Here is a 24,072-nt window from a genome sequence, read left to right on the forward strand (position 1 = left end):
AAGAATGAAAGGGGAAAGTTTAAAGGGAATATGAGGAGGAAGTTCTTTACACAGAGAGTGGTGGGAGTGTGGAATGAGCTGCCAGCTGTAGTAGTGAATGTGGGCTCAATTTTAACATTTTGAGGAATTTGGATAGGTACATGGATGAGAGAGGTATGGAGGACTATGGATTGGATGCAGATCAGTGGGACTAGGCAAAAAAAAAGGTTTGGCACAGTCTAGAAGGGCCGAATGGACCTGTTTCTGTGCTGTAATGTTTTGTGATTCCATGAGAAGTCATTTTAAATAAGCAGCTGCAATTCTGAGTCACTTAAATAAATATTTTAAATTTAGACATACAGCATGGTAACAGGGCATTTTGACCCACAAGCCCTTGCTGCCCAATTGTTCCCAATTGACCAACACCCATGGAACATTTTTGAACGATGGGAGGAAACCTGAACACAAAGGGAAAACCCACGCAGACGGGGAGAATGTACAAACTCCTTATATTTTTGAATATTTAAAATTTTTAAACCATGATACATACAATATATAGAGTAAATAATACATAGCAATAAGGCATACATGGTGAAACCCAAAAATCCTCTAACCCACCCTACTAATACAACCCTCCCCCCCGTACACCCTCCCCCATATCTCCTCCCCTACCTAACCATCTAATCTACCCCCAAGAAGAAAGAAAAAGTAAGTAAAAAAGGAGATATAAACTGCAATGACATCATTAATTACCATGGATTGAGACAATTCCACCACAACATGGCTGAAGGATTCAAAATTTTAAACCCATATAATCCAAATAAGGGCTCCAAACTCTCCGATTTAAAAAAAAATTAATTATCTCGTAAATTATATGTTATTTTTTCCAATTACATACAAGATCTCAATTCCATATGGCACCCATGTAAATTCAAATCAATATCATTTTTCCAAGTAATTGCAGTAACAAACTCCTTACAGACAGCACCGGATTTGAACTCCGGTCCTGATTGCTGGTACTGTAAAGGCATTGCACTAACCGCTGCTCCGAACTGTGCCACCCAAATAATAATCATTGATTCTGACTTCTTTAATTGAATGGCAAACTAAAGGTATCAAACATCTTTTATATACATGTATATGGCATATTTATCAGCTTCGCATCTCGATCACATACATATGGCTTACCTGCAACACATTTATTTTGATACTTTCAAATTCAGCATTTAATTTCAAAGTCTTTCTCAAGCTTCCCTCAGTTACCTTCCAAACATTCCTGGGAAGATCTAATATCAGTTAATCCAGGAATAAGAGGGATAATTTCAAAACTTTATAATTATATTCTGTCAGTCAAAAGACATCACTTTCTAAAACAAAGACAGAACGGGAACAAGAATTGCAAGTGAAAATTGAGGCAAAACAGTGGGAAGCGGCTACTACCTGTGCTCGGTTGTGACTTACTCAGTTTAAGGTGTTGCGTGGGGTTCACTTTTCTAAATCCAAACTGGGAGCCATGTATCCAGAAATAGAGGACAAATGCAATATATGTGATGGCACCCCTTATCTCCCAAATCGCTTGCTTTGTCAGTGCTCCAAAATATATGGGTTCTGGAGCGGAGTCTTTCGCACATTATCCAAAATATTTAGTTAATTTGAACCCCCCTGCCCATTGACTGTAATATTCGGAATCTCTGATAACTCCCTAAATTCTCTAAAGAAAGAGGTAATAGCATTAACATCTTTGTTAGCCAAGTGCCTAATTTTAAGTTGGAAGTCTGATAGGTGTCCTATTGCATAATAGTTTAAGGACATCACTTTCTTCATTAAACTGGAGAAAAAGAAATGCACAATAAGAAGGTTCACTGCTTTACAAAAAAGATTTTTTAAGGATTTATATAAAGTAATTAGAGATTTTTTGTGGAAAGGAAAATTTCCTAGGGTGGCGTTGAAAAAATTGATGTGGGATTTTCAATTTGGAGGGTCACGGCTACCTAACTTTCAATTTTATTATGAAGCAGCTCAATTTAGATTTCTTAGCGCATTAATGGCCACACAAGATACACCTAGTTGGGCACAGATAGAATTGGCAGTTATTTCTGAAAAATTTTCGAATGAATTTTTATTTCGATGGAATAAAAATTTGTTGTACCAATATTGAAACATTTAATGAATTTATGGACAAGTAAATTACATAAAATGTGATTGAAAAATAAGTGGTCGGGAAGATTACCATTATATAATAATCAACTTGTTCCTTTCACGGTATCTAATACTATTTTGAAACAATGGGAGGAGAAAGGAATACATTATTTATCTGACTGTTTTTTAGAAGGTCATTTTTGTTCTTTTGTAGAATTGCAAAAGAGATTTGATATAAGTGGTTATGTTATATTTGTGTATTATCAGTTAAGATCTTTTGTAAAACAGGTATGTGGTCATCAAATGAATTTACTGTCTGAAACTGATTTTGAGAAATATGTGCTCTCATTTCCAAAAAAGGGTTATATATCAGGTTTGTATTGTATTTTGTTGGAAAGTGAAAGTAAAATAGGTTGGGATAAAGATAAAATGAAATGGGAAAAAGATTTAAGTTTAACAATAACTGAAGAAGATTGGTCTGAAATCTGCCGTAATAGTGTTTGAAAATTGATTAATGCTAGATTGGCGATGATTAATTATAGTTTTATGCATCAATTATATTTAACACCCGAAAAATTTAAAAAATTTGGTTTTAGTAAGTCAGATCTTTGTTTTTGTTGTGATCAGGTTTCTGGTACTTTTTTTACATGCTGTTTGGTTGTGTGATCGGTTACAACAATTTTGGAAAGGTATTCAATCTGTATTTAATAATCTATATAATCTTCATATTGTATTAGACCCTGATATATTTTTATTAGGGAATATGCAACCATTGATTGATTTAGAATTAGATAATTACCAGATCTCTTTTATTTACTTAGCGCTGGCAGTGGCCAAGAAATGTATAGCGATTACATGAAAGAATAGAAATGTATTGTCTTTAGATAGGTGGTATTCAGAGATGAAGTTTTGTTTGGTTATGGAAAGAATATCTTTTTCTATACAAGATAAGATGTCTTTTTATGAGTTAAAGTCGACCCCATTCATTGATTATATACAATTTAAATAAGTTTGAATTAATCATTTTTTTTCTTAAAAAAAAACTTTTTTTTAATTATATTTTTTTCTATATATATGTTTTCTTTTTTTCTTTCTTTTTTTTCATTTTTTTCTTTTTTTTAGTTTTTTTTATTATTAGTTGGGTTTTTTTCATTTAAGTTCTTTTTGTTTTTGTTTTTTCATATATATTATATAATAAAAAAATTTTGGATTAATAATTAATACTTAATTAATATTTTTGTTTTTTTTATATATATCAATCTTTTTTTTAAGATATATATTTTTTATTTTTTTTAATTATACTAATAGTATTAATTCTTCACTCTTTATCGTGGGGGTGGGGAGGGGGGGTTTAGGGGTTAAAAATAGTTTTTTTTTTAGTCTTATTTTTTAGTTGTTGGGGGAGATGCCGAGATTGGTATTGTATTAACTATGTTACTTTGTACTTGTATTACTTTATTTTGTATTTTTTCTGTACGTGAATTACTTACTTTCTTCATATGTTAAAATTAATAAATAAAGTTTAGAAAAAAAAAGAAGGTTCACTGCAATTTTTTTTCAGAAATAGCAAACTCTTGTGTGTAATTTCTCTGAATTATGAATGTTTATTAAAATGTTTAACTGCGCTGTATGTATTAGCATAATCAATAATATTCTGAATATACTGTCAGCAAAGGTGTCAAGGTGATTAGGGAGTGGGGGTTCTGGGTGTGTATCTGAGGGTGAATATGTGCTGGTTTTTCTGTTTATATAAAAAAAGGAGCGCAATGTAGAAACAAGTGGAAGAGTTGGAGAGAAAAGTCAATAGGGGAAGTTAAAGAAGAAATGGAAAGGGAGAGGACAACCATTGTTCTAATTTCACGTCGCGTGCATTTTTTTCCAACATGTGAGGTCAGTTTGGCTCTAAAACAATTTCAGATAAATGAGGACTTCTGATTTGTTTTGGATATCCTCATTTACCCAAATAATTTTGGATAAATGAGGATTTTGGAGAATCCAATTTTGGATAATCAAAGTTGTACTATATGTTGTTTGATCCTTGAAATCTATGAGAGGAGGTTGTATTTATGTTAACAATGGTGCATACTAGACTCTCCTATCACTGAGAGTTTTCATCTTTAATTTATGAAATTCATTATAATTGAATGCAACAGAACACAATAAACGGTTTAATTTCACTTTGGTACTGTGTGATTTAGAGATGATAAATTTCTCAAGGTGATGCCTTCTCAAGTGATCAGTAAGATCTTGTTCTGCTGATGAATTTGATAGGTTCTCCTCATGTCTTCTCGACATTCTTCTATTGTCACATGTAATAAGCATAATCTAGCCACTCATATGCCATCATTTTTGAAATTTGTCATCCTTACTGCCCTTTTTAAATCCATTTTATTTGCATACGTTGTGAATTTATTCCACTTTAAGCTCTTTCTAGGAGTTTATCACCTCACTTTTAATTTCTTACCATGAATAACAATCCCTCCTCAACGAGATGAATATTTTATGAGCTTAATTTTAGTCGTAATAATCGTAAACTGAAATAGTAATTGTTATACATGTTGATATTGATGTGATAATGAGTTCATTAACGTATGAAAGAGATATATTAATTGCATCATAGTTTACTATGTTATAATTGAAATAATGGCACTGTGTTTCAGGCTTTACAGTGTAAACTGTCTGATGTGGAACCTATTAATATCACAGAAGGATGGCAAGATTGTATGAAAGAAAGATTTAAATATCTTACACTGAACAAATCCATGTTATGTACAATTTGTAAGTAATGTTCACCCCCCCAAAATATTCTTGTGATGAACATTTTCTCTGCTGTTTTCTGATCTATACCCTCAAACTTTCACATTTGATTTATTATCTGCATCTATAGTCAATGTCATTCTCAACTGCTAACTATACACAAATCTAATACATGCTTATCACACTGTCCCTTTGAAGGTGCTTAGACATAGGGCCTTACATATTATAGGAAGGAAGCAGGTCCTACGGCCATGTTGACCAAGCTAGTCCTGTTTATCTATGTTCTACTCATATTACTTTAAACTTTCCTCTCTTTGTCTAAATGTATTTTGAATGTTACAATTGTCCCTGCTTCTACCACTTACGCAGTTGTCCAATTACCTTCCATCCTCTATGTGAATAAAGTGTCCCCAAAGTTCCTTTTTAAATATTTCCCCTCTCACTTTAAATCTTTACCCTCCAGTTTTAGATTTTCCTACCCTGGGGAAATGCATATGATTTTATAAACATTACCGTGTTTCCTCCCCCCACCCACCACAAGCCTCCTACTCCAGGGAGAAATGTTGCCACCTCTCCTTGTCCTTACTTCAAGGCTACAAGTCCCAGTCACATTTTTGTGAATCTTTTTTGGATTTTTTCCAGCTTAATGATATCTTCCTACAACTGGGTGACCAAAATTGTGCACTCCAAGTGCAGACTTCACTGACATTACCTAGCACACACACACACACACACACACACACACACACACACACACACACACACACACACACACACACACACACACACACACACACTTGCTGCTCGTTTACGCGTGGTTCATAACACCAGAGATAAACATATGCATACATTGGTTTACCACATTCACCCCCTTGTTTTTAAAAAGAGTTCGGTGGGGAGAAGTGCTGCTGATATTATTACAAATTAGGTCTTTCGGTCGGTTTGGTTTTCCACTTCTCGTGACAATGCCTCTGTGACTGTGGTGCAGCATTGGGGTCCTTGACAATCTCTGGTGTCTATATGCAGTCATCGACGTTAGGCTGGTGGATGTGCGGTGATGAGTCTGATGTGTCATTTTTTGGGGCTAAGGTAATGTTCCATAGCCTTGGTGCATCATGAGTGGCGAGGGGTGTGGGGTGATTAGTGGTGGTCTCCGGAGTCCCTGATGACTCCAGGTCTCTAACAGAGACAGTGTCTTCATGCCCATTGGGGTATGCCATTTAAGCATATGGGCGGTTGAGGTGGAGGAGTTGGACCCTTTTGACCAGTGGGTCAGACTTGTGACTCCTTACATGTTTCCCGAGTAGAACCGGCCCTAGAGATGTCAGTCATGACTGCAACGTGGTCCCTGTTGCTGATTTCCTGGGAAAGGAAAATATACGTTCATGTGGTGTGGCATTGGTGGATGTACATAGAAGGGACCTGATGGAGTGAAGTGCCTCAGGAAGTACCCTTGCCAGCAGGAGACTGGGAGGCCTCTGAACCCCTTTCCCCGGTCCGTTCCCCTGAGGGTTGTAGCTGGTGGTCCTGCTCGTGATGATGCCTCTGGCCAGCAGGTACTGGCGCAGATCATCACTCGTAAATAATGGCCTTGGTCACCATGCATATAGCTGGGAAAGCCAAACAGAGTGAAGAGACAGCGTAGGGCCTTGATGATTGAGGCAGCTGTCATGTCAGGGCAGGGGATGGCGAATGGAAAATGTGAGTACTCATCAATGACATTGAGGAAGTACACATTGTGGTCCAAGGAGGAGAGGGGACCTTTGAAGTTGACACTCAGGTGTTCAAAGGGGCAGGTGGCCTTTATCAACTGCAATCTGTTTAGCCAGTAGAAGTGTCAGATCTGTCAGATTTTGCGACCTGATCTCTTCAATGAAATAAGGCAGGTTGCAGGCTTTGATGAATTGGAAGAACCTGGTGACTCCGGGGTGGCAGAGATTATTGTGAAGGGCTTGTTAGTGGTCGATTTGTGTGCTGGCATAAGTTCTGCAGGATAGGGCATGTGGGGGCTCATTGAGTTTCCTGTGCCGGTACAAGATCTCATAATTGTAGATGGAAAGTTCAATTCTTCACCTCAATATCTTGTCATTCTTGATTTTACCTCACTGCTGGTTATTGAATATGAACAAAACTGCATGTTGGTCGGTTAGCAAGGTAAATAGTTTCCCAGCTAGGTAGTGCCTCCAGTGCTGTACCACTTCACCAATGGCTTGGGCCTCCTCGGCAGAGGAGTGACGAATTTCAGGCCCTTGGAAGGTACAGGAAAAGAAAGCGATGGGTCTGGCCGCCTGGTTAAGTGTGGCAGCCAGAGTGAAATCTGACTCATCGTTGTCCATCTGGAATAGGATGGATTCATCCACAGCATGCATCATGGCTTTGCCAATGTCTGCCTTGATGTGACTGAAGGCTGCACAGGCCTCTAGTGTTAGAGGAAAAGTAGTGGATTTAATGAGGAGCAGCTTTGTCCGTGTAGTTGGGGACCCACTGTGCATAGTAAGAACAAAAGCGCAAGCACCTTTTTGGGGCCTTGAGGGGGAGAGGGAGTTCCAGGAGTGGATACATGTGGTCAGGTTTGGGACTAATAACACCTTTCTCAACGACACAGCCAAGGATGGCAAGGTGGGTTGTGCAAGGAATTTTTGAAGATTGGTATCATAGTCCTGCAGGTTGAGACCGCAGGACTATGAGATTGAGGTATGGAAATGTGGCCTGCAGCTGCTACTGATCTACCATGCGGTTCAATTCCCTTTGAAAGACCGAGACCCCATTGATGATACTGAAGGGGACTCTCAGGAAATGATAGAGGTGGCCGTCTGCCTCGAACTCAATATATTGGCGATCATCTGGGCGGATGGGGAGCTAATGGTATGCAGATTTCAGGTTGATAGTAGAGAAGACCCAATATTGTGCGATTTGTTTCACCATATTGGATATACAGGGAAGGGGGTACATGCCCAGTTGTGTGTACCTGTTAATAGTCTGACTGTAGTCAATGACAATCCTGCTTTTCTCCCCATTACTCATTACCATCCCTTGTGCTCTCCAAGGACTGGTGCTAGCCTCAATGGTCCCCTCATTGAGGAATCACTGCACTTCCGCCCTAATGAAGACCCTATCCCCAGCACTGTACCGCCTGCTTTTGGTGACAATGGGTTTACAGTTAGGGGTGAGGATGGCAAACAGCGAAGGAGGGGTGATATTGAGGGTGGAGAGCCCGCAGGTCGTGCATGATAGGGGATCGGATTGTTGCCTGTGTGCAGTGGGGGAGGGGCCTGAAGGGTCAGTGGAGTGCAGTGGGCGATTTTAAAAACTGCTGGTTACAGACAATGAGGGGTGGAAGGGGCTCATCAAACTCCATTATCACACTTTTAAGGTGACGTTGAAGTCCAGTCCCAGTAGCACAGCAGCACAGAGCTATGGCATCACTAGAAGTTTAAAGGTTTTATAGTTTGTGCCCTGCATGGTTAGAGTCACTACACAGTAGCTGCAGACATTCTGCTGTATGTAACCTTGAGGCCAAGGGGACTTTTTGGCTTACTGGCCTTACAACAAGGGAGTAGCACTGCACCGTGTTGAGGTGGAGCTCTCCGTGCTCCCACTATCGAATAGGCAACTCGTCACATGGCCATATACTTGAATGTCCATCATCGATCTGGCGAGTTGATGGGGACTGCTCTGGTCCAGTGTGATGGAACCCAGTGTCAGGTCACCACTTGTTGTTGTGTCAGAGAGTTCAAGTGTTGAGTTGGGAGTTGGCAGCATCCAAGATGGCAGCCCCCATGGCCTGCATGCGGCACTGCTGGATCTCGAAGATGGCACACAAGATGAGGGCCCTCATGTCTCGCATGTGGTGCTGCCAGGTCTCGGAGATGGCGCCCAAGGTGGCGATCCCAACAACTTGCATGTAGCACAGCTAGTGCTCCTGGGATGGTGACATCCAAGGTGGCAGCTCCCATGGCCCACACACGACACTGCGAGGGAGGGGTGGTTTTAATCTGGAGCAGGCTGCGCCTTTCACTGGGCAGCATTTCCTCGGGTGTTTGCTCAGGCCACAGAAATTGTACTTCAGGTGCTCGCAGAGTTTAGCGGCCAAGGTCTGGTTTCTGGTGGGACATGGCGGTAGCAGTGTTAGGCGCTCGTGGTTTACAGGTGCCGTGGTTGGTGCGCTGGCTGAAAGTGATGGCGGCAGCGTGTCCCAAGTTGGTGGCACCTGGGGCAACCACAAGGCAGCCGCATTGTCGGTTGAGTAGGCCTCCATGTTCTGAAGGGCTACCTCTCGTGTGCCTGCCAATTCAACCGCCCTCCATAGACTGAGCTCACCTTGCTCTAGTAGTCTCTGCCAGATGTAATTGGACCTGATGCCTGCAACATAGGCCCCCAATCGGGTCCTCCATGTACTCCGCAGCCGACGCAGCCTTACTTTCACAGGCCTGTCCGAGTTTCGCAGGGCCAAGAGGTACTCAGCCATTGACTCCCCAGGTCACTGCTTTTGGGTCACTAGGGGGGTGTCTGGCATAGACATTTCTCAGATACTGGGCTTTCAATATGTTCATTGCCTTTGAATAAGACATGGCATCCCTGGTCATCGAGTGCAACAGGGGCCCAACTCAAGAGTGCAGTACTTGTAATTTGTCATTCTCTGACTGAACAATGGCTGATAATGCCTGCAAAAACACTTTGAAACAGCGCAGCCAGAATTCAAAGTTGGTAGATTCTTCGGGTGATTGAGGGTCGATTTCTAGTTTCTCTGCTCAATTGTCAAGACTATTGCAAATAAAATTAATGCACCATCAATTACTCAAAAGACTGAAGTTGAGCAAAACTGATAGGCTTTTATTTGCAATAGAATGAAGGCACATCCCTGCTGGTCCCGAACTGATGAGGAGGCTGACGGGCAATCACTTTTATTCAGGAGCCTGTGGGTGGGGCCATAGGTACAGAGGTCCAATGGGTATGCTCAGATAAATATATTTATACAGTGATTTACCACACCTTACAAACCCTGCCTTGGTTTAACATAATAAAGTGAAAGGCCTCATATTTTTCCAAATGAAATTCCATCTGCCATTCCTTGGCCCGTTTTCCCAATTCATCTAGATCTTGTAATCTTAGATAACATTCAATGTCCATTATACAATCAATTTTGCTATTTGAAAACTTATCATTGCTAACTGCATTGTCATGACAATATCAATAATAATAGTGGACCCAATGCTGATCCCTGCAACACACCACAGGCCTCCAATCTAAGTAGCAACTCTCCATTGCCACCCTCTGTCTCCTACCATCAAGTTAATTTTGTATCTAGTTGGCCAGCTTGCCCAGGATCCTAGCGATTTGACCTTTCAGACCAGCCTACTATGCAGAACCTTGTCAAAGGTGTTGCTAAAGTCCAAGTGGACAATAACTATTGCCTTGCCCTCATCAATCTTCTTGATCACCTCCAGGAAACTCAATCATATTCCTGAGGTGATGTTTCTTATGCATAAAACAGTGCTTACTGTCCCTAATCAGAGCTTGCCTTTCTTTTTTTTTTAAATTTTTTATTTTATTTTATAAATCACGTTAGCCATGATATACACTTTTTCTTTTTCACACATATACAGTGACTTTTTCTCCCCCCCCCTCCCTCCTCCCAAGCCACCCCCCCACCCCCCCCTCTCATCCATTTTAGGTATACAATCTAGGTTGCCTTAAGCCAGTCAGACAATGTTGTCATTCAACAAAAATACACCAGAAATTCTACTGAGTCCATTCTTTTCTTCTCTTCTCCTTCCATCTACTTAGGTAATGTTTGTTCCCGGTAGGTTTTCGCTATTGTATTTAATGTAAGGCTCCCATACTTGTTGAATATTTCAATATTATTTCTTAAACTATATGTTATTTTTTATAATCGAATACATTTACTCATTTCTATATACCATTGTTGTATTTTCAAATTATCTTCCAATTTCCAGGTTGACATAATACATTTTTTTGCTACGGCTAGGGCTATCTTAACAAATCTTTTTTGTGCATCCTCCAAGTCAATTCCAAATTCTTTATTTTTTATGTTACTTAGGAGAAAGATCTCTGGATTCTTTGGTATATTGTTTTTTGTTATTTTATTTAATATCTGATTGAGATCATCCCAAAATTTTTCTACTCTCTCACATGTCCAGATTGCATGAATTGTTGTTCCCCTTTCTTTTTTACATCGAAAACATCTATCAGATACTGTTGGGTCCCATTTATTTAACTTTTGCGGTGTAATGTATAGTCTGTGTAACCAATTATATTGTATCATACGTAGCCTCGTATTTATTGTATTTCTCATCGTTCCAGAACATAATTTCTCCCATGTTTCCTTTTTTATCTTTATATTTAAATCTTGTTCCCATTTTTGTTTAGTTTTACCATTTGTTTCCTTATTCTCCTTTTCTTGCAGTTTAATATACATATTTGTTATAAATCTTTTGATTTACATTGTATCTGTAATCACATATTCAAGGTTACTTCCCTCTGGTAAACTCAAATTGCTTCCTAATTTATTTTTCAAGTAGGATCTCAGTTGGTAATATGCCAGCGCTGTATCTCCAGTTATATTGTACTTATCTCTCATTTGTTCAAAGGATAAGAATCTACTTCCTGAAAAACAATTTTCTATTCTTTTAATCCCTTTTTTTTCCCATTTTCTAAAGGAAAGGTTGTCTATTGTAAAAGGGAGTAGCTTATTTTGCGTCAATATTGGTTTTGGTAATTGATAATTTGTTTTATTTCTTTCTACATGAATCTTTTTCCAAATATTGAGGAGATGGTGTAATACTGGAGAAGTTCTATGTTGTACCAATTTTTCATCCCATTTATATAATATGTGTTCAGGTATCTTTTCCCCTATTTTATCTAATTCTAATCTCGTCCAGTCTGGTTTTTCCCTTGTTTGATAAAAATCTGATAGGTATCTTAATTGTGCGGCTCTATAATAATTTTTGAAGTTTGGCAATTGTAAGCCTCCTTGTTTATACCATTCTGTTAATTTATCTAGTGCTATCCTCGGTTTCCCCCCTCTCCATAAAAATTTCCTTATTATTTTCTTTAACTCTTTGAAGAATTTTTCTGTCAGTTGTATTGGCAATGCCTGAAATAAGTATAGTATCCTTGGAAAAATGTTCATTTTAATACAGTTTATCCTTCCTATCAGTGTTAGTGGTAGCTCTTTCCAATGCTCTAAATCGTCCTGTAATTTTTTCATTAGTGGATTGTAATTGAGTTTATATAATTGGCCTAGATTTTTGTTTATTTGTACACCTAGGTATCTTATTGCCTGCATTTGCCATCTGAATGGGGATTCCTTCTTAAATTTTGAGAAATCCGCGTTATTCATAGGCATTGCTTCACTTTTATTTACGTTTATCTTGTATCCCGACACTTCTCCATATTCCTTCAATTTCTTATATAATTCTTTTATGATAGTTCTGGTTCTGTTAAGTACACTATCACATCATCCGCAAATAGACTGATTTTATATTCCCTGTCTTTTATTTTTATTCCTTTTATATTATTATCTATTCTTATCAATTCTGCCAGTGTTCTATAGCTAGCGCAAACAATAACGGTGATAGTGGGCATCCCTGCCGCGTTGACCTGCTTAAGTTAAATTGCTTTGATACATGTCCATTTTCTGACACTTTCGCTAACGGTCCCTTATATAATGCTTTAATCCAATTAATATACTTCTCTGGTAAACTGAATTTTTGCAATACTTTGAACAAATAATTCCATTCTACTCTGTCGAAGGCCTTCTCTGCGTCTAAAGCAACTGCTACTGCAGGTGCTTTATTTCCTTCTACTGCATGAATTAAGTTAATAAATTTACAAATATTGTCTGTTGTGCGTCTTTTTTTGATAAATCCAGTTTGGTCTAAATTTACCATTTTCGGTACCTGTTCTGCTAATCTGTTTGCTAATAGTTTAGCTATTATCTTATAATCTGTGTTTAGCAAAGATATTGGTCTATATGACGCTGGTGAGAGTGGATCTTTCCCTTGTTTTAGTATCACTGTAATTATTGCTGTTTTACATGAATCTGGTAAGTTTTGTGTCTCATCAATCTGGTTGATTACATCCAGGAGGGGCGGTATTAATAGGTCTTTAAATGTTTTGTAGAATTCTGTTGGGAGTCCATCCTCTCCTGGTGTCTTATTATTTGGTAATTTTTTTATTATCTCTTGTATTTCTACTGTTCCAAATGGTTCTGTTAATTTATTTTGTTCCTCTATTTGTAGTTTTGGTAGTTCAATTTTAGTCAAAAATTCATCTATTTTCCCTTGTTTCCCTTCGTTTTCAGTTCTGTATAATTGTTCATAGAATTCTCTGAAGTTTTCCTTAATTTCTTTCGGATTATATGTAACTTGTTTGTCTTTTTTCCTTGTTGCCAATGCCATTTTCTTAGTTTGCTCTGTCTTAAGCTGCCATGCTAAGATTTTGTGTGTTTTTTCACCTAGTTCATAATATTTCTGTTTTGTCTTCATTATATTCTTCTCCACCTTATATGTTTGTAATGTTTCATATTTTATTTTTTTATCCGCCAATTCTCTTCTTTTAGTTGTATCTTCCTTCATTGCTAATTTTTTTTCTATGTTTACTATTTCCCTTTCCAACTGCTCTGTTTCCCGATTGTAGTCCTTCTTCATCTTGGTTACATAACTTATTATTTGCCCTCTAATGAATGCTTTCATTGCGTCCCATAGTATAAACTTATCTTCCACTGATTCCGTATTTACTTCAAAATACATTTTTAATTGTTTTTCAATAAATTCTCTAAAATCCTGTCTTTTAAGTAGCATGGGGTTTAATCTCCATCTATACATTCTTGGAGGGATGTCCTCTAGCTTTACTGTCAGTATTAAGGGTGAATGGTCCGATAGCATTCTCGCTTTATATTCTGTTTTTCTTACTCTATCCTGCATACCAGCTGATAACAAAAATAGGTCTATTCTTGAGTATGTTTTATGTCTAGTCGAGTAGTATGAGTATTCCTTTTCTTTTGGGTTTTGTTTCCTCCATATGTCCACAAGTTTCATTTCTTGCATTGATTTAATTATAAATTTGGTTACTTTGTTCTTCCTGTTAATTTTTTTCCCCGTTTTATCCATATTTGGATCCAAATTCAGATTGAAATCCCCTCCTATTAGTATGTTCCCTTGCGTATTAGCTACCTTCAAAAAGATATCTTGCATAAACTTTTGATCTTCTTCGTTATGTGAATATATATTAAGTAGATTCCAATGCTCCGAATATATCTGACATTTTATCATAACATATCTCCCTGCTGGATCTATTATTTCCTCTTCTATTTTAAATGGCACATTTTTGCTAATTAATATAGCCACTCGTCTTGCTTTTGAATTATACGATGCTGCTGTTACATGTCCTACCCAATCTCTCTTTAATTTCTTGTGCTCCAATTCAGTTAAGTGTGTTTCTTGGACAAATGCTATATCTATTTTTTCCTTTTTCAGTAAATTTAGTAGTTTCTTCCTTTTAATTTGGTTATGTATTCCATTAATATTTAAAGTCATATAGTTCAGCGTAGCCATTTTATATTTTGTTTATCTTCTCTTTCCGTTTTTCCATCATTACCTTTCCTCCTTTTCCATTTCTGTTTTCTTATTTTCAACTCTTTACAAGACAACATTCCTACAACATCCAACATTTTCCTTATTCTCCTATTTCTATCTTCTTTATCCCCAATCTCCCCTTCCCGTCCTGAGTTGTCCTTTATCCCTTGTCGGACAACCACATCTCCCCTCTCCATTTGGATTTGCGAATCCACTCGCAAGCATCAACTGATTTTGCAGTGACCGCTATTTTCCCCCACCCAGCCCCCCCCGAAAAGATTTCACTTTTCATATGTCACAAAGGTCACTCTTTTAATTCCCTCCTTATTCTCTCTATTCCATTACCTTCCCTTATTAATTCTTGTCTATACTATCTATATTTTCCTCTAATTACAGATACATTCACGTATGCACATTGTCTCTATTCACTCTTATACCTTTTTACCCACATACATATCAATCGTGGTCATTTTTACCCTCATTACCCGTCTTCATCCCTCAGTCTATTCTTGTCTTTACCCACATACATATCAATCGTGATCATTTTTACACTCATTACCCGTCTTCATCCCTCAGTCTATTTTTGTAATTGTTCTGCAAATTTTCGTGCTTCTTCTGGATCTGAGAATAGTCTGTTTTGTTGTCCTGGAATAAATATTTTCAATACCGCAGGATGCTTCAGTATAAATTTATACCCTTTCTTCCATAAAATCGCCTTTGCTGTATTGAACTCTTTTCTCTTCTTTAGGAGTTCAAAACTTATATCTGGATAAATGAAGATTTTTTGCCCTTTATATTCCAGTGGTTTGTCGCCCTCTCTTACTTTTTCCATTGTCTTCTCCAGTACCTTTTCTCTTGTAGTATATCTTAGGAATTTTACTACAATAGATCTTGGTTTTTGTTGTGGTTGTGGTTTAGAGGCCAATGCTCTATGTGCCCTTTCTATTTCCATTTCATGCTGTAGTTCTGGACATCCTAGGGTCTTAGGGATCCACTCTTTTATAAACTACCTCATATTCTTGCCTTCTTCATCTTCCTTAAGGCCCACTATCTTTATGTTATTTCTTCTGTTATAATTTTCCATTATATCTATTTTTTGAGCTAGTAGTTCTTGTGTCTCTTTAGTTTTTTTATTAGATTCCTCCAATTTCTTTTTTAAGTCTTCTACCTCCATTTCTGCTGCTACTGCCCGTTCTTCCATCTTGTCCATTTTTTTCCCCATTTCTGTTAAGGTCATATCTATTTTATTCACTTTCTCTTCTGTGTTGTTTATTCTTCTTCTTAAATCATTGAATTCCTGTGTTTGCCATTCTTTAAATGACTCCATGTATCCTCTAACAAGAGTAAGTATATCCTTTACCTTGCCTTTCCCTTCATCTATTTCACTGTATTCTTCCTCTTCTTCTTCCTCTGGGTTGGCCATCTGTTGTTTCTTTGTTGCCCTTTCCTTCTCTTCTTTCTTGTTTCTATTGTCTTCTGTGGTCTCTTCTTGCTGCAGGTGTTCTGCAGCTGTCGTTGCCGGCTGTGGAGATCAACTCCCCAGCTGGTCCCCCCTCCCATCGGTGTGTTTTTTTTCATGCGCGGTTGCGCACTTTTACTCGGCTCTGCGAGCCATTGTTGTAGTTCTTTTTCTACCGACCTGAGGATGCGGGCTCCTCTCTCCACAGCGGGCCTCTTCGGACAGGTAAGTCCTTCACCTTTTTCCTCCGTTGTCTTCTCTTCCTCTCTTCTTTCCGTTGATTTTGATTTTTCTTTTTTTGTCTCCATCTTCTTTCCACCTTTATACTCACTTTTCTTTAACTTTTATTTCTGTGCCTTTGTATTTTCTCTTGTTTTTCCTGACTTTTCTGGAGAGGGCTGGAGTTCTCCGTCCGGCCACTACCCCATCACGTGACTCCACCAGAGCTTGCCTTTCTGAATACAAATAGATCCTGTCTCTCAGAACCCCTATTAATAACTCACCCATGACTAAGGATTTGCTCATTATCCCATAGTTCTCAGGGTTGTCCTTGTGGCCTTTTTTAAAATCAACACTCAATGTTAGCCACTCTTCAGTCTTCCAGCATTTCATGCGTGCTTAATATTGATGCAAATATCTCTGCCAGGGTTCCTCCAAGTTCTTTCTTAGTTTCCATAAGGTCTGAGAGTACAGTTGATCAGGCCTGGCTTATTGACCTGCTTGTTATGGTACTTCCACAATACTAATGCATTTGTGGATTTGATTCATTACAGTGAACAAATTGCTCTATAATCAGGATAATTTCTAGTTAAAGGTTCAATTTATTGGCTATAATAAGGATCACATTCACAGTAGATAAGCCAGATGTTTTAGGAATGGTTTCAATGTAATGAGCAACGTGTACTTGAGTCTAAATGCATTCCTTAAATTTGTCTCCCTTGTACAATAGGTGAATCTGTGGGAAACGTATTATCAGTTTACTTATTTGATTCAACAAAACAAGTTAATGGAGCTAAACCTTGTATAAACAATACCTTGTTTGAAAAAAGCCAGGGAAGTTTTACTGAGAAGTAAGCATCTTGATTTTTTTAAGGCATAAATTTTATATAATTATATTTGTTAAATGGTAATAATTTTGAATAGTGATTTGCTTTTGAAACTGAAAATTTGTTTTAAATTAACTTGACCCTCATTTTCACCATGAAGGTCCAATCTCTCTAGATGTTTATCCCCATTCTGAAGGACACAAAGCCCTTTGTTTCTTTCTCAACAACAGACCCAACCAGTCTCTTTTTACCACCACCTTCTTCTGCATGGCAGAATTTGTTCTCACCTTCAATAACATCTTCTTTGATTCATCCAGTTTTCTCCAAGACAAATAGGTAGTCATAGATCCCCTAATCGGTCCCAGCTGTGCTTGCCTTTTTGTTGGCTATATGAAGTAATCCATGCCACATACCTACACAGGCAAGGCTCATCAACTCATTCTCCGTTACATTAATGACTATATTGGTACTGTCTCATGCACCCATTATGAGCTTGTCAACTTTATCCACTTTGCTCCAACTTTCATCCTGACTTCAAATTTGTTTGATCCATCCCTGGGAACACTCTTCTCTTTCTCTTTCTCATTCTTTCTCTGTCTCTATGATGGAAGACAAACTTTCAACAAGCCCACCAACTTCCATAATTACCTCAACTACTTTTGTTCACTCCCTTTTCCTTTCTCTCACTTCCTATGACTCTGGGACATTTGCTCCCAGGATGAGGACTTCCAATCCAGATAATATGAGATGTCCTCCTTTAAAAAAAAATGTCTTCCCCTTACCATCAACTCAGCCTTGCCCACAACTGCTCCATTTCTTTCATATCTGCCCTGGTCCCCTATGCCCCTAGACATAACAAGGACAGGATTCCCCCCTGTCCTCACCTACCGCCCCATCAGCCTTCGCATCTACATTTTGTCTTCTAGTTTCCGCCACCTACAACATCGTCCCACCAACAGACACATCTTCCCCTCTCCACCTCCCTTTGTGACTCCTTCATCCACTTATCCCTTCCCTAGGATGGCATTAATATCTACCTCTGCTTTCCAATAGGCCACTGCAACTCCCCCTGTCTCTCCCCCTCTACCACCCCACACTTTTCTTCAGCCACCTGCCTGTTTTTTGCTCATACCTTGTTGAAGGGCTCAAGCCCAAAATATTGGTTATGTACTTTATCTTTGTTGCATTAAAAAAATGATGCATGATTTGCTGAGTTTCTACAGCAATTTTGCTTAAAATGCATTTTTAAGCAGTAATAAACAAGTGATTGTTTGATCTAGAACTAAATTGAAACTTGTTCGGTTACTTTATTTTCAACATATTCATTGCTTAAAAGTAGGAAGTTAATAAACATATGTAGACATTTAGAGTAGTGCATTCACTTTTTTTTAAAAAAAGGGCTTATTGCAAGTCCTTTGATCTAATTTATTCCCCATTTGGAGCCATGAATGTGACTGGACTAATACAGGAGGATGCTGACTTGCTCTTTGTGGTGTCACACATGCCTGGATGTCCAAGCTGGTCCCAATCCATCCTTTATACTGGAGACCTCCAGAGGGTAATTCTGCTAGAGCAGTATACTTGACTGGTTTCCACGATGGGTAGGGTGTTGCTGTAGAAATGACCTTCAAGCACCAAGGTATTTAACCCTCATTAGACCATTCTTCTGTCCCTGCTTACCTTACCATCTGCCCCCTCCCCCAGAAAAAAAGGAATGGCTGCTTATTTGACTCCCTCTTACCCATTACCAATTCCACACACCATATACTTCCTGAATTGACCAATTATATTCCAACCTGGCAATCACTGTTTCAGTACCTGGCCCCAAAATTGTATGAAGTCTTAGGTGCATTGTGCAATGTCAGACTAAACAAAGGAAATATCATTTCCTGCTGCAAATATTTTTCAAAAGTAGATGGTGCTTTATGTGCATAACTGAACTTCCTAGAGAGGATTGCTGTACACTGACTTTAAAATCACACCAAAATGTTGGAAGAACTCAGCTGGTCTTTCAGCATCCATAGGAGACAAAGATGTATTTCTGACATTTTGGGCCTGAGCCCTTCTTCAAGGAAAGACCAGCTGAGTTCCTCTTGTATTTCAGTGTGATTTTATAATGATCACAGCATCTGCAGACTTTGGTGTTTCACTGACTTTAATTTGTCAAAATAAATGGCATTTCAATTCTAGGAAATCACCCTCTCAAACTGTGTGACAAAAATGTACTTTCTGACTGTTGGATTATGTCAGATTAAGTAAGAAATAGGAAATCAACAAGATTGATGTTTATATTCCTTCCATGAAAGTTTTCTTGCACAATGATGTTTGTTGGGAGAACACTACTGTCATTTTCCAATGTTTTGGAAGTTCCTGCATTGCTGTGGCCTTGATCTCTGCAGTTGATGTTAACATTAAGTTTATAATTCTCCTATTATAATACCAGAGATGGATTGTGTGTTGTCTTATTATTAAGAAAATAAATGTTTCGCTTTTTCACTGTTTTCAAAGCTATTCCACAGATACCTCTGCTGAGCACAGTAACAGCTCTCTGAAATTCAAACAAATCAATAAAAGTGGAGAATTAAATGTTTGCCAGGATATTGCAAAATCTCAGCTGTTTGATGGAATTGACTTGCTTGTGGACAGAATGGACTTTCTGGTGGAAGGACCAAGTAAACATGCTTCTAATTTGGATCAGCATGTTGATGTGAAGGTCACATTTGTGGTATCTCCCAGCAGGATATTTGTTCAACCATTAGTGTCTCAAAATCTGCTGAAAAAGTAAGTATTCTTGATCAGCAAAACCAATTCCTGTTATGCACAGTACAGTATTTGTTTTTTCCCTCCAAGAGGCATTGGGGATGAGCTAAAGACACTCGTGCCTGTGCATTATAGTAAAATGTATCAATATTTTTAATTCTTTCATCTTTAATTGACAGAGATGAGTTCTATGGTTAATGAATGTTTATTATAGTCCAGTATAAAAGTACAGACATTGTTACAAGTCCTTAATTACTATCCATAAGATAACTCAATTACATAAGGTGCCTATTTTCTATCCACAATGTTAAGATGGAGATATTTTGCCCATGTAAAGTCAGATATGTTGGACTTTTATTTACTCTGGATTTAACAGTTCTTATAATTTAGGATCATAGGTTAAACATTTTAGTATTGTTTATGTGCTTTTTGTAACCATTCCTGTTTTGTGTCCTCTTTGATCCCAATTTATAAAAATAACTCTGCATCCTCTTATGTTGCTGGAATGACCCTGAATGTAGAATCCAGAAAGCAAAAGTATCCCTTATCCACTTTGAAAGTTTGGTAACTTGTGAAACAAATGGAATAGAAAGAACAGTATAGCAAATCTCCTTCAAACTTACACCAAAAATCTATGCAGTCTTGTATTTGACATTTCCACCCTAGGGAAAAAGACCAACTAATGTTTTTATTCCCCTCATAATTTTATATACTTCTATCAGTGTCTGACACAGGAAAAAAAAACTATCTAAGTTTGTCCAACTTCTTGTAGCTCAAATAAAATCCAGGCAACATCTGAATGAATCAATGCCGCACCCTCTCTAAAGTCTTCCTGATGCTCCAAACATTGCCTCAACGAAAGGTTTTCTACCTGCAGTATGACTTCCTAAGTTTTACTCTTAATGTCATGAATAGTGAAGGCAAGCTTGCATTTGTGTCGCTACTTTCCATGCCAGATCCCTATGTACATCAATGCTCTTAATAATCTTGTCATTTGATGTTTTGCATTTTGGAAGGACATGCACAGTAAATGGTAGGGCACTGAAGGTGGGGTAGAACAGAGGGATCTGGGAATACAGATGCATAATTCCCTGAAAATGGTGCCACAGGTAGATGGGGTTGTAAAGAGAACTTTTGGCATATTGGGCTTCATATTCAAATTATTTTGAATACTTGGGATGTTTTAGAAAAGTTGTATAAGACATTGGTGAGGCCAAATTTGGAGTTTTGGTCACCTAACTTCAGGAAAGATATCCATAAAATTGAAAGAGTGGAGAGATATTACTCGGACATTGCCAGGACTTGAGGAACTGAGGTACAATAAAGAGTAAACCAGGTTAGGACTTTATTCTTTGAAGCATAGGACAATGAGGGGAGATTTGATATGCAAAATGATGAGGGGTATGGATAGAGTAAATTCATGTAGGCTTTTACCACTGAGATTAGGCAAGACACAAACCAGAGGACATGGCTTAAGGGTGAAAGGGCAGATATTTAGGGGGAACATTAAGGGGAATTTCTTAATGCAGAGAGTGGTGTGAGTATGGAACAAGCTGCCACTGAAGTGGTGAGAATGGGCTAAATTTTTTAATTTCAGAAAAATTTAGACAGGTACATGGATGTGAGGGGTATGAAAGGATAAGGACTCTGTGCAAGTCAGTGGGACTAAACACACAAGAAAGGCCAAAAGGCCTATTTTATGTGCTATTATGTTCTATGTTCTATTAGTTCAATATTTTCCTTTGTCATTTGAACCCCCAGATGTCATAACCTTACACTTGTCCACTCGTCTACTGAAAGCACTTTACCAAATCTAGACTTTTTCCTCTTTAATGCATCCATTACCATTTAAATCCAATTCAATAGTATTGACTCTGTCTCCTGAAAATATTTTGCAAAACATTGTAAAATACAGTATAGCCCAATTTCACACTGAACAACTTTGGGGAGAATGAATTCAGAAGCAAAAGTAGACTATTTAGTCTCACATGCCCTCTGCTTTTTTAAAAGATAAAAATGACAAGTCTTTTCAGGGGAATTAGCTGCATATCATTTAGGCAATAGCAATAAAATATACAGAACAAGCATAATATGCAATAGCAACTCATGAAACGGAAAATGTAAAATAGAAATGTTTGTTTCAGTTTGCAGGAGGAGATGAATTATGTGTACTCATCATTAGAACACAATGAGGCTGAATGGGAGGAAAATATGGACTGTGTGCTCATGATTTCTGAGACCAAAGAGTGGGTAAGGGGAAAAATCACCAAAGTGATTTCAGACAAAGTTGTGGAGGTAATTATTTGTGATGATACTGTCCTAGCACCGTTATCATTTTAAGCTTCAGTTGAACATTAGACTTTGGTGGAGGGCTTGGACCCTTGGAAACTGGGATAAATCAACATAATGGACACAAGTTTCTGACCTCCATTGAATAATCCATTAAGGCTGAAGTATGAAAAAGCTGTTTCAGAATTTTTAAGGAATCATAGATTAAAACTACTGCAACCAGGAATATTAAGATGCTATACTACTTCAAGCTTCTATTATTTCTCAAAGGACATTCTTTGAAATTAATGCATCTGGTTCTGCCAGCAAAGTCCTAAATCCATTTGCTATCTACTGAATAAAGAAGGATTTCTTTATAAAACCCATTTGAAAATTCTTGAATTTAAAGCCAGTTTCACATTTTTTAAGCAAAGTAAATTTCATATTTTTTCAACATTTGCGTAATTCAATATTCCATTAAATCTATTTTTCTAAAATTATTGTTTTTAAAAAAAAATTAAAAATAGAAGCATTCTGGAAATTAATGCTTCAAATTACTCAAGGTCTTTAAATCTGAGTTCTTCTTTGGCTTGGCTTCGCGGACGAAGATTTATGGAGGGGGTAAAAGTCCACGTCAGCTGCAGGCTCATTTGTGGCTGACCAGTCCGATGCGGGACAGGCAGACACGGTTGCAGCGGCTGCAGGGGAAAATTGGTTGGTTGGGGTTGGGTGTTGGGTTTTTCCTCCTTTGCCTTTTGTCAGTGAGGTGGGCTCTGCGGTCTTCTTCAAAGGAGGTTGCTGCCCGCCAAATTGTGAGGCGCCAAGATGCACGGTTTGAGGCGATATCAGCCCACTGGCGGTGGTCAATGTGGCAGGCACCAAGAGATTTCTTTAGGCAGTCCTTGTACCTTTTCTTTGGTGCACCTCTGTCACGGTGGCCAGTGGAGAGCTCGCCATATAACACAATCTTGGGAAGGCAATGGTCCTCCATTCTGGAGACGTGACCCACCCAGCGCAGCTGGATCTTCAGCAGCGTGGACTCGATGCTGTCGACCTCTGCCATCTCGAGTACTTCGACGTTAGGGATGAAAGCGCTCCAATGGATGTTGAGGATGGAGCGGAGACCACGCTGGTGGAAGCGTTCTAGGAGCCGTAGGTGATGCCGGTAGAGGACCCATGATTCGGAGCCGAACAGGAGTGTGGGTATGACAACGGCTCTGTATATGCTTATCTTTGTGAGGTTTTTCAGTTGGTTGTTTTTCCAGACTCTTTTGTGTAGTCTTCCAAAGGCGCTATTTGCCTTGGCGAGTCTGTTGTCTATCTCATTGTTGATCCTTGCATCTGATGAAATGGTGCAGCCGAGATAGGTAAACTGGTTGACTGTTTTGAGTTTTGTGTGCCCGATGTTTTTTTAAAAAAAAAAATAAAAATAGAAGCATTCTGGAAATTAATGCTTCAAATTACTCAAGGTCTTTAAATCTGAGTTAATGCCTTCTGAAATATCATATCTTCCTTTGAGCCAATTGCTAACAGTAAAGTAAATGCAGAACTCAAGGTGAAACTTTTCATGTCTACTAATCTTAAAATAATAGTTTTCCGAACATTTGAATAGACGCCTGCCTGCATTTTCCTTATATCTTGATGAAACATTGGTTTTGTATCTTTGCTATTTAAAGTGCATAGTTTGACCTTCTAAGTTTCTCCAGCATTGTGTTTTTACTTCATGATGTCTGCAGACTTTTGTGTTGTACTCATAAAAACTTTTTGATTGTTTTTGAATAAACAATCTACTTTCTTTGTGATGCACGATCAAATTATGCAAAAACTGAAGTTACTGGATCTGAAGGCTTTTATCAGCAAGAGATGGGCAGCATCCCTTGTACTGCTGGCTCACATTGACCCGGGCTCGAACTGGGGCAGGGTTGTAGCGTGACAGCCTTTATGGGGGATAAAGGGGAAGAGTTAAAAGCCAGCCAGTGAGAGCAGGGTCAAACATAAAAGGTTATATTATTTACATACACAATAGTGGTTTCACCTCACTTTGCTTTGCTTGGGTTTGTTTGCA

At 38.3% G+C, this 24,072-nt stretch overlaps 1 protein-coding gene across 1 annotated transcript in view; it reads left to right on the forward strand.

Moving 5' to 3' along the window:
• The window catches only part of rnf17 (ring finger protein 17), a 174,729-nt gene that overhangs the window by 77,730 nt on the left and 72,927 nt on the right, over window positions 1-24,072 (forward strand). The window contains exons 17-20 of the mRNA XM_069891323.1: window positions 4,779-4,896; window positions 16,883-17,003; window positions 19,488-19,760; window positions 21,884-22,034. Of these exons, the coding sequence (XP_069747424.1) occupies window positions 4,779-4,896; window positions 16,883-17,003; window positions 19,488-19,760; window positions 21,884-22,034 (663 nt within the window). The remainder of the gene's footprint in view (window positions 1-4,778; window positions 4,897-16,882; window positions 17,004-19,487; window positions 19,761-21,883; window positions 22,035-24,072) is intronic.

Source organism: Narcine bancroftii, chromosome 7, assembly GCF_036971445.1.
Source record: "Narcine bancroftii isolate sNarBan1 chromosome 7, sNarBan1.hap1, whole genome shotgun sequence".
NCBI lineage: Eukaryota > Metazoa > Chordata > Chondrichthyes > Torpediniformes > Narcinidae > Narcine > Narcine bancroftii.